General features: G+C 47.8%; 1 protein-coding gene across 1 annotated transcript in view; it reads left to right on the plus strand.

Moving 5' to 3' along the window:
* The first annotated feature begins 6 nt into the window (after positions 1 to 6).
* Positions 7 to 19,089, plus strand: part of Creb3l2 (cAMP responsive element binding protein 3 like 2) — a 118,131-nt gene continuing 99,048 nt past the window's right edge. Inside the window, exon 1 of the mRNA XM_028866073.2 lies at positions 7 to 55. Coding sequence (XP_028721906.2) covers positions 44 to 55 — 12 coding nt within the window. The 5' untranslated portion in view covers positions 7 to 43. The remainder of the gene's footprint in view (positions 56 to 19,089) is intronic.

A 19,089-nucleotide genomic window follows, 5' to 3' on the forward strand; every position in this document is an offset into this window, starting at 1 on the left:
TAAGCTGAGCGAGCTGTCAGAGCCGGGAGAGACCGAGGCCCTCATGTACCACACGGTGAGGACCCACGGCCCCGGGCAGGGGGGCTTGGAAGAGAAAGGAGGTTGTTGTCACCGGCTGGAGACCTGGGACTGGGAGGCAGCGTCTGGGAAGGGGCATGGCCATAACAAGAGGTCTGGGGATGGGAGTTTTCCTCTATGAACACACTAAGGTGCACAGCTGGGACCTTTAAACTTTCTTCCGAGTAGTGACCCTTTGTATTCCAAAGTAGTTTTATACTGTTTTCCTATCGGCAGCACCATTTCCTATTGCTAACGGTACAGCGATGCTGGGAAGGGGATGTGTTTTGAGAGTAATGCCTCCGCCCAGTTACATTGATTTTTGTGGTAAGGTTTGTTTAAAAAAAAAAAAAAATTGGACAAGCTGATGTAGTATTTTCTTTCCATCTGTTTCTTCTTTTTCCTGTTCCTTAACTTTTTTTTTTTTTTTTTTAAATCTTTAAAATATACTCGCTTGTTGGAAAGCCTTCTTTCTCCACTCGGGACAGCGGCCGCCTTGCTTAGCTGCTTCAACTGCACGGCCTCGAAGATCTGCTTCTTCCCTTTTCAGGGGGAAAGATCTCCGAGAAGTCCGGAAAATCTGAGGCAGCTGCTTATTTCAGAGAGGCTTTGGGGAGAGGTGGGACAGCTCACCAGTTCCTTCCCGCAGAGACCTCTTGGGAGACTCAACTGTCACAGAGCATGGCTCATTTAAAGATGTCACTTTCAGCCTTTTGGCATTAGATTTGCAAAAGGAAATCTTGTTTCTGATAGTCAGTGCTGGTATATGGCTTTGTTCGAGATCTCCTGGAAGTTGGGAGAGAGAGAGAGAGAGAGAGAGAGAGAGAGAGAGAGAGAGAGAGAGAGAGAGAGAGAGAGAGAGGGAGGGAGGGAGGGAGGCAGGCTAACTCTGAGGTGAGGACAGGCTTGGCTGCTTTTCTGTCTTGGTGTTGTTAATGGGGTCAGTACCAGGATATTTGAAACTTTTGTAAAAACGGCCCGCAGGCTCCACCTCTTTGGCCTCTGCTGCTGGCTGACTGTATTTTGGGAAAAGGGATGGGGCCTCCCGGCTGCTTCCCACCAATGCATTTCTGGTGGCTGAGAAGGGCGGGTTAAAAAAAGAAGCCATGTGTAGGGTTGAGAGGGAGCCGAGGTTCACTCTGGGGCAAAAGCCAGATGTTGAGTGTGATTGTGGTCCTCAGGCCTTTGCCCACTGTCCCTCCCGAAGAAGCCTTTTGCGTGGGGAGCCCAGATGTGCTCCATGTGCTCCAGCAAGAGCCTGAACATGCTGACCCGTAGCTGTTTTCTAACGTTGAGGGCTCCAGATGTTCCCGATGACATGAGCTACAGCTTGACCATGAGTGGAGAGAAACTTGTTCTCAGCATTGGCTCTCACTGTGAAAATGTTTTGCCCAGCGGCCGCAAGGCGACCACTTCGGGGGGTGGGGGGGCTTTCAGCTGGTGGGATAAAATGTGCAGACAGCCACATTGCTGGATCCTGAGAGATGCCAGGCAGGGTTCTGAGATGAGTCCCTACCTGGGATTGGCAGGAACTGTAGGACAAAAGCTTGGCTGGGCTCCAGCCACCGTCCTTACAGTTCCAGAGCTCGAGACCTCACATTCCTTTTGACATTAACAACTCAGGTGTTCTGAGTCCTTGTGGTAAAGCAGTGATGTGGGTCACTTTTCTGATAATCCTCTGCTTTTCAACGGCTATTGTGGTCTCCAGACAAGTGTCTCCCTTTTGAACAGCTCACACATACAAAATGCCACTCACAATTGCTGCAAGTCATTAGTATATGTGTATGCGTCAGTGATGAAAGAGGCATGGATGGCTGGATCATATTCCTCTGAACCAGCGCAAGTTTGGAAATGATTTGAAAACGGGTACTTTTCTCAGCTGCCTCTTGAACTCAGATGTCTATGTGCCAAGGAGCTGTTAGTGCAGTTTGTCCATGATGGCGGAGGGGCTGATTCCCCATGTGGATGAAGTGATGGTCTGTTTTTATTATGTTTTCATTCAAAGATATTCTTTCACTTCATATTTATTGAATAATTTCCATGTGCCAAACACTGTTCTAAGCATTTGGGATACATAATGAACAAAAATAGACTAAAGCACATGACTCTGAGTAGTTTACATTTTTTTTGCATGTGTTTGCAAATGTGTTGGAAAAAATAAACAACACATGATGAGCATAAAGAGAAGCAAACACTATAGCATGCTCGACATTTTAAGTGTAATGGAAGAAGTAAAAGCAGACTGACGTCACCATGATAGAGTCCTCAGGATAGAGGAAGGACAGAGAATAGGCTGGAACTGATGAATAGAATCTCTGAACAGGGGTTTGAAGGAGGTGAGTGTTATCTCAGCAGGAGGAGAAGCCTGGACACAGGCCGGCTGTCAGAAGGTGGGGTACCTTGGACATGAACTGTGTCTACGGCATCACCTTCTGCTGTAGGTTAGCCTGTCTTGGTGAGTTATTTTCTTGGTAGATACGGGCTGCTTCCAAGATACCGGAGCCTGGTTTTGAACTGATCCGGTGAAATTTTCTAAGTTGAGTGTGTTGAGAGGAGAACATGGGGGTGGGGGTGGGGTGGGGCATAGGAAAGATCGTCTTTGGGAAAAGTGCTAAGTAAGAGATGATCATAGCTATAGTCTGTGCCTCAAAGAGGGGGCCCCTGGTGTGCATGGGCCGTTGTGCAGTTTCCCAGCCTGTACTTGGTTGGATGGTCTCCTTTTATCATTTTTTTTGACCATGTATCTGTGTGTGTGTGCGTGTGTGTGTGTGTGTGTGTGTGTGTGTGTGTGTGTGCGCGCGCGCGCGTGCCTGTGGCAGCCAGAGTACAATCTTGCGTGTTATTCCTGAGGCACCCTCCACCTCCTTTGCTGCCTCGGGTCTCTCGGTGTTCTGGAACTTGTCTTGCAGGCTAGGCTGGATGGCCAGTGAGCCCCAGGGATCTATGCTTCTCTACCTCCGCAGTGCTGGGATTCCGAGCCTGAGACAGCAGCAGGCCTGTCTGTCTGTTTTTTGTTACCTGTGGTTGTAGGGACTGAGCTCCAGTCCTTGGGCCTGCGAAGCAAGCAGAGTCAGGGCTGAGCCCTCTCTCCAGCCCCACTGCCGCCGTCTTAAGAATCTTAGTCATTTTTGAATAGGAGCCCTATACTTTCATTTTGTAAGGGCTCCCCCAAATTATGTTGGGGTCCCACTAAGAGAGGTTATGTTGAGTGCTTTACGAAATGATGCTGTCTTCAGTCTTTCGTGGCCCCGTGTGAGAGCCCTTCTTTGTTTATTTTTCACCATGGCTCTCAGTGCCGAACTGAGGTCCTCAGGTTTGTGCGGTCAGGGGACCTTTACCTGCCGCGCCATCTTGCTGTTTGAGCCCCTCCCCCCTCCCCAATTAGGTTTATTTTATATATACAAAAACTAAGGAGCATGTTGTGGGATTTGGGCCCCACGGCTAATTAGTAATGTAACCTGGATGCGAATCCAGATCTGCCTGACCCCAAATCCCGATGTGCTATAGGTTGAAAAATCCTGACTTAAAGAAAGGTATCTGATTAAAAGGTTGGGAGAGAATGATAGGGTTGTAGAAGCTGCTGAGCCCCAAAGCAGCTAATGTTTAACTGGGGCTGGCTGTGCCTTCTGTGATCAGGCTCTTTGTTTTAAGTTGGGGTTTAGCTAACATATCTGGTCACCAAGGCTCTGTTTTAGCAAACTTCTGCATAACTGGTTTCAGAAAGAGAAAATGTCCAAGTTGCCTAAGGCTGGGATTTTTCTTTCTCAGATGTGCCCTGTGAACACGAAGAGCAATGGTTTTCTTGTTTAGCTAGCCATGAAGACTTCTCTGTCCTGAAGGCTTAGGGGGACAGGTTTAAAGTCACCTGAATAATGCAACATATGAAGAGGCTGATGTGGCCTTGCTCAGCAGGTCCTGAGTGACGAAGTTTCAGGCTTCCTCTTGAGGCTTGTATAAAGCCTCCTGAGCCGGAGGTGTGACTCAGGAGATCCATCACCAGCACTGAAGAGAAAAAGTTGTGATTAAGGGGGCATGTTATTTTAGTTCAGCGAATAGTTTTTCCATGAAAGCTGCTGCTTCCAGACTGATCCAGGCTGAAAGTGTTTAGAACGATGGCTTACACAGGACAGGGGACTTGTCTTTTACCGTTGGGAACTGTTTTGAGAAACTTTGCCCCCTTTTTTACAGACATGCCTGGATGTTGGACTGTTCTAATGTTATATGAACCTGTAAGAGTTTATACACATTTTATTAATGCATCTGTGCACAGACTGTCTGGGGATATGATTAAAAGATGGAAAATTATTTGTTTCTGGTGAAAGGATTTGGAATTCTGGAGTCAGGAAAAGGAAGGTGGTCCAACTATATACTGTAATATTTGGCACTGTTCAATTTAAATATTTTATTTTAATTTTTATTTATGTGTATGTGCATGTGTGTATGTGCATGTGCATATGTGTGTAAGGCACATGTGTGTGGTAGTGTGCATGTGTTAGGCATGTGTGTGCTAGTGTGCATGTGTCTGTATATATGTGTGTGCATGTGTGTGTGTGTGTATGATAGGCATGTGTGTACTAGTGTGCATGTGGGTGTGTGTATGATAGGCATGTATGTGCTAGTGTCCATGTGTATGTATATGTGTGTGTGTGCATGTGGGTGTGTATATGTGTGTGTATATATGTGGGTGTGTATATGTGTGTGTATATATGTGTGTGTGCATGTGGGTGTGTATATATGTGTGTGTGCGCATGTGGGTGTGTGTATGACAGAAATGTGTGTGCCAATGTGCATGTGTGGAGGTCAAAGAACAACTTTCAGGGGTTGGTTCTCTCCATTCATCATGAGTTCTGGGCACTGAGGTCAGGTTGTCAGGTGCAGAAAGCATTTTAACCTTGCCAGCCTCCACAGTTTGGAGTTTTATGTTCTGAATATGCTTAGAAAATGAAGACTTGGAGCTGGATGTCATGGTCAGTGCCTATAATCCTAGTATTTGAGGCTGACACAAAAGGATCACAAGTTCATGGTCAACATGGGCCACTTAACAAGTTCCGTGTCAGCCTGGGCTACAGTGAGGCTTTATTAAAAAGACCAGAAAAGCGGGGGCCAATCCAGTTTAAGAGACCAGGGCAATTAACCTGGACTCTAAAACAAGACTAAAGTAGACTCATCTAAATCTGGACTAGGGGTAGTTTTCCCAAGAGTGGGGCAAAGGAGATCTCTGTACTGACGGCATTAAAGCTTTCCGCTCATGATGCTGCAGACTGTGTGAAGATGCTGGGCAACGGGGACGCGTGGTGGAATGGTGTTCCCAGGTTGAAGGCTGACCATGGCTTGTGGAGAATAAACTTTGCCATCTTGGTCACTTCCCCTCTTCTCTTCTACCTGGTGAATAAAGATTTTGGTCAACTTTTGCAATGATTCTGTCCATTGAAAAATGGGTAGATAGGAAGTCATCTTTACAGAGATGGCCACGGGTTCTGCCCGTCTTAAAGGTACAGTACAGATGTACAATGAGTCGGGGGTTCCACTACTCCGGTTTTCCATCTGGTCAGTTTCTAAAGTGAAATGATAGGTCCCAGCCAGTGGTAGGGAGGGAATTAAGGGAACCCGAGGGTATCCCGTGGGAAGCATCTGGCTTTCTCATTTGGCTGACACTGTCTGCTGAGGAGTTCGCGCATCTCATAGGCTGAGAGGTTTGGCCCTCCTGCCAGCAGGCCCAGAGGCTGGGATGGTTCTAATGGGCAGTGAAGCCTTTGATCTGATGTTCTCACTCAGATGTCATCTCCTGTTGTTGCAATGCCTGATGGGGATTCTGGGTTCTCTTTGGCTGAGGGGATCAAATCCTCTGAAACTGAAGTTACAGGTGTTTGTGGACCACCCAATGTGGGCGCTGGGAACCAAACCCTGGTCCTCTGCAAGAGCAGCCAGTGCTCTTAACTGCTGAGCCATCTCTCCAACCCTCAAGAAAATTTTAGCAGCTTGCCAGCTGACTTAATGTATTGTTAAGGATCGGGTCATATGACCGTATCTAAACCGACAGCTGGAAAAGGATGGAGGGTTGAAAGGATGGGCCTAGATGAATCATTTAGTGATGAAAGAGGTACTAGAGACTTAGGTGTGGTTGTTGGTATAATAGTCTGTCAAAAGTTATGTTTGATTGACACACAGAGGTGTGCCTGCTGGCTCTCAGAGGTGGGATAGCAGTAGAAAAATGTTTGAAATTGGTAATTATTAGCCGTGAGAACAAAAGAACAAGCCCAGATTCTGTGCCACTTGCAAAGTCTGATTGTTTAGGTGTGCTACCAGTGTCCAAGGAACACTAGAGTGGCAGCGAAAACCCTTGAAATACATACGACGCCTCTTCTTGGAGGTGGGGTCAGAGAGGTGCAGGGAGGGAGTGTCCTGGCTCATTGACTGAGACGTGCAGAATTACTTATCCAGACTCTCAGCATCGGAGCCAAATACCAGGGCTAGAGGTAACTAGTGGGGCCAGGAATCTTGCTCACCATGCAAGGCAAGAATGACTTGTTCCATTCCAGGTCCCCAGCAGGGTGAAAGCTGAAGGCCATTTTCAAAGCGGTTTTCCCACTTGCATGTTGGCCATTCAAATACTGATGAGGCATGGTGTGTCTGTCTGCTGCTTGAACTTCCTGCCATAGCCTGGCCTCTCTCTGCTGACGTCCCTGGGACATGGCCCTAAGGCCCTGCTGGCTTTTTGCTGTGGTTGAACCTATGGCTGTAGGGCATCCGCACTGTCTCAGTGAAGGCCTCTGTTTCCTGATTAAAGGACTGAAAGGAAATGGTGAGACATGTCATCTTACGTCTTACGTCTTTGTGTTAGCCTTGAGCTAATCCCTCCCTGCTCACTGGATATTCACTAGCTCTTCCAAGTCATAGTTCCAGGTGACTTTAGTTTTTCCCTGGATGGAATTGTATGCTTTAGCCATGGGGGCACAGAGTGGGTTTTGTATAAGGAATCTGAGACTTAGAATAATAATTTGCCCCCCCCCCAAGACAGGCTTCTTGAGGCCAGATGTGCCTTTGGTTTTTCCATGCTCTTCTCTTTGCTGAGGTCAAGTGTGAAATGCTAAGCAATCCATAATAGTCCTTTGACACACAGCCATCCTGGAAAATGGATAAACTTAATGATTCTGGTCTTTTTGTTAATATATAACCATGTATCTATCTATCTATCTATCTATCTATCTATCTATCTATCTATCTATCTATCTATCATCTATCTATCAATCAGATCTGTATTGTCATGAAGTCTTTTTAAGATATGCACATGTAGTTTGATAAAGACTCCGAGTAGCCGGCTTGGTGTCTAAGTTAGTGTTTCTGTTGCTGTGATGAAACATCATGACCAAAGCAACTTGGGGAGGAAGGGGTTTATTTGACTTACACTTCCATATCATTGTTCATCACTAAATGAAGTCAGGGCAGGAACCTGGAGGCAGGAGCTGATGCATAGGCCATGGAGGGGAGCTTGCTGGCTTGCTCCTCATGGCTTGCTCAGCCTGCTTTCTTATAGAACCCAAGACCACCAGGACAGGGATGGCACCACCCACAGTGGGCTGGACCCAATCCTGTTGATCACTAATTAAGAAAATGCCTTGTAGTTAGATCTTATGGAGGCATTTTCTCAGTTGAGAAAGGTTCCCTCCTTTCAGGTAACACTAGCTTGTGTCAAGTTGACATTAAACTAGCCAGGACACTTGGTATTGGTATCTGTCTCTTTTTGTTTAGAGAAGACAATGAGGGTGGAGCGGTTGTCCAAAGAGCCCTGGCTTTCACTGGGGTTGGGAGTGGGGCCTGTATTGTGGAATGGGTGGGTCTTTGATCCAGGCCACTGGTTCTCTGGTGACCTTGGGCGTGTTAGTTGGATTTGTTTCTTTGCCTGTAATAGACACATTTATTTTTACTCTGTCCTCTATGTCAAATGTCTTCAGTTTGAGGATGAGCTGTCCCGACCATGAGAGTCTGGTGTCATTTGGGAGGCAGAGGGGGCTTGTAATTATTCTCTCTCGTGTATCTGAATTCCTCTCTTGCCAGCTTCTATCTTCAGCTCTAAACACAGGTCTCTGCCTTCAACACATGCTTGCCAGCTGCTCCTTCTTGCTCATGTTTCTGTCAGACTTGTTCATGGTCAGTTTTTTTCCCCCTCACACAAGTAGTTATCAGATCCAGTCTCCACGTCTTCAGTTTCACCCCCGAGCTCTGGTTCCTGTCACTGATTGTGGGCTTCTACAACCTCCCCCTAACTTCAAGTCCTACCATCTCTTCTCCATGTGTACCTGCTGGGCCTTGTGGAAATATTTGGCAATATTGACCATAGTCTTTACCTTGTAACTTTTTTTTTTTTTTTAAATTTGAGTTGGGGCCTTGCATTGTAGCCCAGGCTGGCTTTGCCTCACTCTGTAGCTCAGGCTGGCCTCACACTTAGAGTCTTTCAGCATCAGCTTCCTAAGCACTGGGATTACAGGCATGTGCTGTCATGCCTGGCTATAAGTGGCCTTTGCTTTTTCCACAACACTGGGGGATGGGGTGAGGCTTAGCTTTTGCTCTGTCACTGGCTTCTTGACTCTATCTTAAACATGAGCATTGGGTCCTTGGCTATCTTCTCTTTTTGTATACTCCCCACCTGCTCGTGTAACCGACTCTTCAAGTCTGTTGTTTGTTGATGCAGAGCTGGGGATCTTTGGAGTATGACCCCGGATTCTTCTGGGTCCACCTTAGCTGCACAACAGTTCAGGCTGTGTAACCCTTGAATCTTCACAATATGTTCCTCTGACTAAGAAGAACCAGGGCTACTCTGACTCCTGTTATCAGGGGCCCTTGTTGTTATCGCAGGGATGTTTGGTGACTTAGCAGTCCCGAAGTGTCAACCCATGCACTGTTCTCATGGGTCATTCCCGAGACAGCTGCTTCTGGATTCAATGTCACCCACCAGATACAGCCTGTGTTTTGTCTGGACTTCTTCATACACTTTGGCTAGGGAAATCCCTTGTGGACTTGGTGTGGTGGTGATATGTAGAGTTGTTTGACTGTTTGGAAGGCCAGTGTAAAGGTCAGACCTTAGGTCATGTCCCTTACACCCCTGTGGGTCTTATGGCTGCTCTTAGGGTGGGTGATAATCAGTTCATGTTACACTGCCTGCTTTTGGGTTGGTTTCCTCTGGTGTGATTGATCTAAACTTAACTAGCATTATAGAAGAGCTTTAGTTTTTGTTGTTGTTGCTGAAGAGTTTGGATGGGTTCCTCTGAACTGCCCAAATCTCTATGGCCACTCTGTCAGCTGCATCTGTGGTAGGCAGCTCTCAGCTGGGGTCTAAAGCATTTTGATGTGGGAACCTCATCGTAAGCAGTTGGCTTCATACCCTGTGCAGTCTACCCAATCGGAAGTGTGTGTTTGTAATTAAATGGACTGAAGTCCCTTTTATGTCTTGGGTACCTACCATTGAAAGGTGTTCGTGTGTGTGTGTGTGTGTGTGTGTGTGTGTGTGTGTGTGTGTGTGTGTAATACAGGATGTCACTCTTTGGTTCAGGTTAGCCCCAAACTCACTGTGTAGCCAACACCAGCAATCTTCCTGCCTCAGTTCCCTGGAATACTAGAATTACAGGTGTGAGTCACTACACCAGGCTAAAAGGCTCCTATCAAAAAACAAAAACAAGCTACTTAATGCCATAACAAAACTCGTTACTTTGCATACTAACTTAACAATACATTAAAAAAAGTCTCTAGCAAACTTCAGTTAAATGGGCTATTAAAATAACAATACTAATATTCAATCAGTTGACTGTTTCATTTGGACAACCTAATTGACGAGTACAGTTTGTGTGTGTGTGTGTGTGTGTGTGTGTGTGCGCGCGCGCACGCGCGCGCGCTATTTTTATTTTTTAAAATAGAGTCTCTCTGCAGCCTCGGCTGGTCTTAGGGTCATGATCCTGTTGCCTCCTCTTGCTGAGTACTGCCATTTTACATGCACCTGGCTGATTTGTATTGTATAATGTAGAAATCTGCCTTCTGGTTTAAAAGTTGGCTTCAGTGAAACCTAGACAAAATAAAAAGTGGAAAAAAACAGGGAGGTAGGAGACATTTTTTTCATATTAAAGAGAAAAGGCCTTTCAGACTCCTTGGCAAATAAAAAGTGTCTGGGGAGAAGAGGTCCACAGTTTCCAAGTTGTCTGAGTGGAAAATCTTGGTTTGTAGCATTTCATGTCTTGGAAATGTCTGAATAGTTTTTGTGTAAAGGGAAATTCCTTTTGGCTGAGAGAGCAAGCTAGCAGGAGTCAAACCGATAGGCCAGTGTTTTTAGACAAGTGGAGGAAATGGGATTTGTGGAGACAGTGTCTCCCTCACCGGTCAGTCCTGTTAGCAGACAATCTGAGGCAGCCAGTCAGAGCCTTGCAAGGGTTCTGTCTTCAAGGCCTTCCTTGCTTCCTGCCCACACTTCCTGGGGAAGCAGCACTCTCAGCCCTCCTCCAATCTCAAGATCTCTGTCTCTGTCTCTCTGTCTTTATCTGTCCCTGTCTCCCTCTGTCTGTCTCTCTCTGTTTCTTGCTTTCTGAACTGCTTTTCAAAGCCTGCACATGTAGGTAGACTGACATCCGTTCTTGACCTTGTGGCTCTCCCTTAGAGCAGGAAGGGGGAAAAGCAAGGCGGTCATTGAATTGCAAGCAGTTAAATACCTGGGATGTGTTTTGCAGTAGGGCTGTGCTCGGGCTCTTTTTACAGCCCGGGGAATGGAATGACAGACAAAAGGGGTGAAGAATTGAGGCACTCTTTGCAGAGAATGCGGCATCCACGCATCCATGGTGGGTGTTGACGTATAAACCGGAGTTCTCCAGCCCTCAAGTACATAGTGTGGACGGATATAAAAAGCTAGAGTTGAATCCGGGAATCCTAAGTAGTTTGTTTCAGAAAGGGGCTTCAAACTCGAGATCTTTCTGCCTCTGCTCCCCAAGTGCTGAGAGTCCAGAGAGGCACCGCCACCTCCCCACAGACACCCCCAAGGACTTTTAAATGTCCTTTGAGAAAAGGGGTTCTGCAGGGAGGGTTGGGAGCCGGGCCAAGATCTTTCTGTAGATGGGAAGGTGGGAGGCTGTTAATAAGACATGGACGGAAGCAGAAATGTATTTGAGGAAGGAAACTTAGAAAGTGGCTGAAAGATAAAGGTTGGAGGAAGGAGTCGACAGCGGCAGAATGATCTGCCGGCTGGCCAGGTCGTCCTTGAGCTGAACATCATGAGGCCTGAAACCACAGGGAGGAGCAATGTATGTGAGAGGGTTAGAAGCCAGATCTGGAGACCTGATGACCCATGGGAAGGAAGAGTCGTTTATGGGAGACTTCCTGTCCCCTGCATTGGTGACTGAGTTGCCATCAACCTGGAATGGAAATCTTTGGAGAGCAAGTGAGTTTTGTGGGAAGAGAATGAGCTCATTTTGAGACTCGGTGACAGAGGGAACTTGTGGACTATTCAGGAGTGATGTCTGAAAAGCATTTGGGAAATTGGATCTGGAGTTCTGGAGAGGGGTTCCAATTGGAGACCTAAATTGGGGTGCTGGGAGTCCGGGGCTTTGTAGTGAAGACAGGGGTCCATATACAGCAGTCCAGACAGACCCTTGGTGAGGGGAAGAGTGGGAGAACCCAGTGGGGGATACAGGAGCATGGGCATGGCAGAGGAATGTGTTGCTTGTTAGGATTCTGTCTGTGCGCAGCTCGGGGTCCTGTGTCTTTTTTGGTTTTTCTAGACAGGGTTTCTCTGTGTAGCTTTGCGCCTTTCCTGGATCTCACTCTGTAGACCAGGCTGGCCTCGAACTCACAAAGATCCGTCTGGCTCTGCCTCCCAAGTGCTGGTATTAAAGGCGTGCGCAGCCGCCACCACCCGGCTCCTGTGTCTTACGTCTTACATCATCAGTGGGCGCTGGCGACTATGGTCACGCAATCCCCGCGCCTTAAAAAGCCCGATGCGGACCCCCACACTCTCTTTCTGTGTTCTCTCTCTGCTCCCACCACCTTCCTTTCTGTCCAGGCCTGGCTCTCCTCCTTCCTCTCCCCTCTTTCTTTCTAATAAAGCTCTGGGCCGCGGCCCGTGACTTTTCTGCCTTTAACCGGTGCCACCCGCCAGCGCCGGTTTACTATCACTGCTGAACTCAGAACAGGCAGAGAGAGCGCAGAAAGAGGGCAGAGAGGGAGTGCAGAGAGAGAGCAAACTTCCTTTGCAGGATCCCAAAGAGGAGCAAGATGCTGGGGGTGGGGGAAGTGGTCAGGGTGCCGAAGGCCGCGTGTGCCCTTCAGCTGACTGCCAAGCCCTGTAGGGATGGATTTGCCTGTTAGTCCAGGACTGTATCTGTGTTTCTGCAGCCACAGGTCTTCCCTGGTGGCAGAACCTTTGTGCAGGGCACAGGACTCCATCTGGGAAGAGGTGTCTGGTCAGAGTGTGGACTGCCGGAGGGAGGGAGAGTGCATTAGCAGGAGTACTGTACACACAGTACTGCTGAGTTTTATTAAAGGGTTAATGCCGGTTTTCAAATCTGGCAGCATCCTTGGTGCCTCTGTGGTCCTACTTTCATTCTGTCCATGATGAGTCTGCTTGTCCCTGGATGTCCTTTCTAGTCAGCGCAGTGGTGTGTGTGTGTGTGTGTGTGTGTGTGTGTGTGTGTGTGTGTGTTTCATTTGCCCTTGCACTGTGTGTGGTTCCTAGACTTTGTGGTCCACAAAAAAGGTGGATGACCACAGACTTTTAAAAGTGTTGGAGTTTGCCATATGGCCACAAAGAACCCATTTCTCTCCTCCTCCTCCTCCTCCTCCTCCTCCTCCTCTTTGTAAAGATTTATTTAATATGTACACAGTGTTCTGCCTGCATGTATACCTGGCCCATTTTCCTTCTTTACTCCTCCTCCTCTTCCCAGAGAAATCACTCGGCACACCCACTCATGTCTCAAATGAGTTTGGTCACAGAGTCATCAACAATGTTCACGCTGTAGAGAAACAGAGAGAAAGCCGGGTGCGGTGGCCTAAACCTGTGAATTTGAGAGGAAGAGACAGGAGGATCAGGAGTAAAAAGGAAATTTCAACCACAGGTGGAGTTTGGGGGTAGCCTGGGCTGCATGAGATTCTGTTTCAATAAGATAAAGAAAGAAAGAAATGAAGGAGAGAGGGGGGGAGGGGAGAGAGGAGAGAGGAGAGAGGAGAGAGAGAGAGAGAGAGAGAGAGAGAGAGAGAGAGAGAGAGAGAGAATAGAATAGAAAAAAAGCTTCCATTGGCTCCCGACTGTGTGAACTAGCAGGGCAGGTAAGCACAGATGACATTGCAGCAGGGTCAGCCTGTAGGTAAAGTAAATGACAGTGACTTCAAGGAAAATGAGCAGTTCCAAACCGTCACTGCAGAGGGCTGTGGCAGGACACATGCCGGTTCCCCTGCAGACCCCTGCCTGAGTCTGCCCTCACTCTCAACTTTCCTGAGTCCAGGGATATTCTTTTCATGCCTCCAGGCCTCCCAGGGACACGAGGGGTTCTTTTTCCTGACCCGAGGTCAGGCACCTAGGGGCTGAAGAGAGATGTGGCTGTAGAGAAAAGTTCGGTTTCTGATCAGCCGCCCAATGCTTTGAGGAGGGCTCCCTCAAGGAGCTGGGATTTACCCTACCGAGTGTGTGTGTGTGTGTGTGTGTGTGTGTGTGTGTGTGTGTGTGTGTGTTTCTGAGGCCTAACTAGGACACAAAGAACTACCTTGAAGCCCTTGGGTCTTGAATTTTATTTTATTTTTATGACTGCGTCTCCCATAGTCCAGGCTGGCCTTGAAAACACTTTGTTTTAAAGATTAAAACAAATTTTGTGTATGTGTCTCTGTGTGAGTGTGCACAAGTGCACGTGGGTTCCAGGGAGGACAGAAGAGAGTGTCAGATCCTCAGGAGCTGGAGTCCTAGGCAACTGTTCACCACCCGGCATGGGTGCTGGGAATAGAACTCTGGGCGTATGAAGAACAGCAAGTGCTCTTAACCACTAGGTTGTCTTTCCACCCATGGCCTCCAACTCTCCTGTAGCCAAGGATGATCTTCCGATCTCAGATTACAGGGATGTGCCCCCCTCACACACACACCTGGTTTATATGTTGCTGGGTGTTGAACCTAGGGCATGTGCATGCTAAGTGCATACTCTTCAAGCAACAGAGCCACATCCCAGCCCTTTCGCACCCTTTCAATAAGAAAACGTCTTGTAAATTTGAAACATCTATAACAATTTTTTTTTCTAAAAAAAATTTGACCTTATCTTAAAAATTTATTTTAATTTATGGGTAGGCCCGTGTGTACGAATATATACCACATTTGTGCCTGGTGCCCGAGGAAACCAGAAGAGGGTGTTGGATTCCCCTGGGACTGGAGTTGCAGACAGTTGTGAGCTGCCCCTGTGGGTGCTGGGAACCGAACCCAGGTCCTCTGCAGGAACAACAATCGCTCTGAACCTCTGAGCCTTCTCTCCAGCCCCTGACTCTATTTGTTTCAAGCAGTTATGGGTGCATAGCACAACTGAGCACAGGTGGGGGACGTTTCTGGAGCCCTTGCCCTGCCATTCAGTTCTCCCTCACTTGATAGCCCCTGCTGTCACACTGTAGACCTTGGCTTCATCAGCGGGGGGTGCCTGTGGCTGCATTTCACGTTAACTTTGTATCGTAAGATCAGTCATAACGATTTTTCCCATCTAGCCAGCGGGAATCTGGGTTCGCTTATGAGAGCCTTCAGCTTGTTGGCATTCGCGTGCTCCTCCCCCTTTATGTGGACAAGGGCTTGCTCAAACACCCCGGTGCAGACCTGTGGATTTCAGTAGAGAGCAGCTGAAAAGTTAAGAGTGTTTTCCTCCCCGTTTCCATTCCAGGTAACTTAGCCACTCTATACTATCCTTTGCAAAAGGGACTGGACTCTACCAGAGAATTGATATAAAATTCTAGTGGGGGATATTTATATAAACCAAAGACTTCCCAAGCCAGTCTTTGCCACTCTGACTTTTAGCTGCCTGCCCAGCCATGCATTCACTTGGGAGGTGCTGCTTGAAGTTGTTTTTCTAGTTCTGTTCTGGGTTTGCAAGTTTTCTTTCCAGGATTCTTGCTGCAGGCTGTGACCCATATTTGGGAGCCCCTGGAAAGCGGGAGGGCCTATGGGGTGAGACCAGGACCAAACCCACATGGGAACAGGTCTGCCCTCCCTTGGGTTCAGGGCGTCATGGGCTATATAAACATACCCAGTGACCTTGACAATCTAGAGGTGCACATTTTTCTTGTATGGTGAGAAAGAGAGGCAGACATGTAGCCGCCAGCAGCAAATCCTTTGGTGAGGAACGTGAGGTTCTTTAGTGTTGCCTTTGATTTATGGGAAGAAACCGGACCAGCAAGAAGGTCAGGTGGACCAAGAAAGGTGAAGTTTGGGCTTTCTTGTTCCATTTCTTCCTGATTCTGTTGTGGGATTCTGTTTGCTCTGTTGTCTGCAGATGGCTCAGCCCCTGGGGAAAGAGAAGTGGAAGTGGGATTTTGGCTTCCACACATCTTCATAGCCCTGATGGTCATTGACAAACTGTTGAGAGTGTTTAAGCTCTGCTGTCATGACACAGAGAAAATTATGGTGTCCATAAGATGTCCCGAAGTCTTGGATGAATCAAGTCACAGCAGGAGGGTTCCCCCTCCAGTAGTGTGGGCTCCAGCTTCCACTGCTGGTTCCCCATTCCCAACCATACTACTGGAGCTGGGGTGCTCCGTAGCACACTTGATGGAAATCCCTAAGAATTACGGTTGACCAGGTACTTCCTCCGATAAAGAATAAACATCATGAAAGCATATCTCCATATGTTTAATCACTGCGGGGGCCCCCAACTTCCAGAACAGTCTTGGACACTTTGTAGCTATCTCAGAAAATGGTTGAATGATGGGTAAATGTCATAAGTGAGCGTGGTTCTGGCTGTCTAAACCCTGAGTGTCTTTCTGAGGCTATTTCACTGGGCTATGAGGGAGAAAAGATGACATGGAGTAAATGTCTACTGTTGTGCCCGGCACCAAGCTGCTTGTTTCTCAGAAGGGACCAAGTGCCTTCCCTCTAGTTTCCTATTTCAGTAATTTCAGACAGACATAGAAAGAAAACTTGTTGAATGATGAACTTATGGTGAAAAGATCAATAAACAGAACAGGGTCTGTGTGTTGTGGCTCAGTTGTGAGCAGACTTTGAGGGAATATAGAGGTGCTGGGAGTTTCTTTGGCTCCCTCCTGAATCCTCTTGGGCCCCAGGCCCTTTGATGATTTGCATGACTGAATTCAGGCTTCTATTTCTGAGGCACCTGCTCCCGAGGAACTGAAATTCTCTGAGTTTTGGTGGGGGAGGGTTGAAGCAGGTGTTTGAATTCTTGAAGTTACAGGAGGGGACAGGAAGGGAACAGCCCATTCCTTATGCCTGCCAGCCTCTGCAACAACTGCCCATTGCTGGACACTGAGATGGCCAACTTTGGGTTTTTCTTATATAAATAGCTTTCCTTGCCAGTTGTGGTCTAGCTAGGAATCTGTTAGCATGAGGAGAGTAGGGGAGGGAACCATGAACATGTCACTGAGTGGCCCAGGTAGGTACCACCCATGGCTTCACAAAGCTCATAGTCTCTCCATTTCGTGACTCTACCCTCTCACTCCCAGCTTCCTAGCTGGGCGACTCCGCCATGCCATTGAGAAGCATGAGGGAGGACAAGGAAGCTACATGGAATCACTCTGGCCTGGACTGCATTCCGTTCTTGGGCTTTCTGAAGAAGTTCATAAAAGGAGCCTGGAGTGTAAGACATGCCTCTAATCCAAGCACTAGTGGGCCAGGGGTAAGAGGGTCGCCACACTTGGAGGTCAGCCGGGGTTACAGCCTGTCCAAAATAATAAATACATATCCATGAAAGGTGAGTGACCCTCTTCCTCAGAGAGCCTCCTGAGACCTGGGCTCTCAGATGGCATCTGTCTTTCCTTTCATCTGGACCTGTCGGTCCCCATCCTCCAACAGCAATTCACAGACTCAGCCATGAGGACGGATCCTTTCCATGGTGTTGTATGACTTGGGTCGGTTCAGCAGAGCTTTGGGAAGAAGCTTTTAGAAACCCGTGTCTAAATTTCCCTCTCCCCTGGCAGTTACACTCTTTATTTTCACTAGAAGATCACTGCTGATCATGGCGTTGGCTATGCAGGCTGACATCTTCTAACCAGTTACTCAACAGTTCTTCTTTGTGTGAACTCCATTACAGCAAAACCTTGTACGATTTTTGGAGGCTTTCTGATGTCTTTGGTCTTTCATGAAATGTAGACACTTTTCGTGGAAAAGTTTGTCCTTTGGTCTTTGCCAACCGAAGGAGAAATATCCTGGTTGAGAGACTTTTCTTCTTCTTCTTGCTCATTTGAGAAACTCACTTCAGCCAAAGACTCATTTTGCTTTTAGAAAAATAAAACAAAAACATACCAGTCACAATTTAAAAACTATAATCACAAGCACATTGATCGATGTTTTGAAAGTTCAGCTACTTAAACAGGTGAGAACCCACTGATGCCATTGGCCAGTGTGCAGGGGCCTGGAATTTTCCTTTGCATTTGTTCGTCCGTCTGTAGCACAGTGATGTTTGTTTTTATGACTGCAAATTCATCTGCTTGACTTCTAGCCCAGCCTTAGCCTCGCTGGTGGGAGGAAGTGGAAAGGCAGAGCAGGAAAGCCTGAATTGAGAAGCCAAGGATTCCTCCAAGACCTTCAAACAGAATCCCATTTATCTTTCCTTGGCCACCTCTACCTGAAAGAGTGACCAGGAGGCCTTTATTGTGGCTGAGTGCCTTCCTGCCCAGAACAGAAACTGGTGTGTGTGTGTGTGTGTGTGTGCGTGTGTGTGTGATAGCGGAAGGGAAGGGTGGGTATTTCACGGTCAGTGTCTGTTGCGTCAGAGTGGCATTTGACCATGCTTCTATAGTCAATGGTCTGGAGATGACCTGTGAGCTGATCATGGCCCCTTCACCCCACAGATTAGGGAACTGTTTCATTTTCTTCTCTTGCTTCTGGGTGTGGCATGGCGAATCCTCAGTGGTACTTTTGACCCTTCTGGGTGGGTGCTTATGTCCTGATCTCTTAACTGGCTGGAACGTGTGTGGACTGAGAGGTTCTCTTCCAGTGGAGAGGTGGCTAGCAGGGAACAGGCAGTGTGTGTGTGTGTAGGAATCAAAAGGCCTGATTATGCTTTCTCAGGAAAAGCAGCTGGCCAACAATAATTAAGGGGCCGCCTCTGAGTGCAGGGCCTGGAATCTGGCCTTCTGGAATGTTCACAAAAGCCGTTGTAAGACTCAGCCCTGCCCTTGAGGAGTGCAAGCTAGGAAGGCCTACAGTCACAGTTGCATGGGAGAAACACAGAAGAGGTCAATGGGAGAAGGAAGAAAGGCCATGGAGGCAGAGTGGCCAGGCCCAGATGTTGGCTCGCTCTCTCTCTCTCTCTCTCTCTCTCTCTCTCTCTCTCTCTCTCTCTCTCTCTCTCTCTCTCTCTCTCTCTGCGTGTGTGTGTGTGTGGGGGGGGCTTGGAACAGGGGTTTGTGAAGCTCCCCTATGTGGTGTAGGGAAGTCCTGCTCTGAGGGTAAGCAGCTTTGTTGGTTGGAAACAGCGCCGTAACCAGCTGGAGAGAAGCCTGGTTTGTTTTCCCTGTAAGAGTGGCCTGAGCTGCCAGTGCTCAGGGGTGTTAGAGGACCCAGGGGACTAACACCCAGTGGCTCTCAACTTGGTCTGAGACTCAGATTGGATGGACCCTCTGGAAATGCTCTTTAGGATATTGGATGTGTACTGTGTATTGGCATCTTTTGTGAAATTCTGAAAAATGTAGGCTTGAGCCAAGCAACTCTAAAAGTTGTTCTGAACTATAGAGTGAGTCTACCACCCGTGTCCTGTATGCATGTGTCAGGCCTGCTGGGACTGTTCTGCTTTCTTCTAGAAGCTCTCTGCTTTCTGTTGCTGCTAGGCACCCATTAGACCCTGGCTATTGACAGGTGAGAGCTTATGG

This window comes from Peromyscus leucopus, chromosome 3 (assembly GCF_004664715.2).
Source record: "Peromyscus leucopus breed LL Stock chromosome 3, UCI_PerLeu_2.1, whole genome shotgun sequence".
In the NCBI taxonomy this organism is placed as follows: Eukaryota; Metazoa; Chordata; class Mammalia; order Rodentia; family Cricetidae; genus Peromyscus; species Peromyscus leucopus.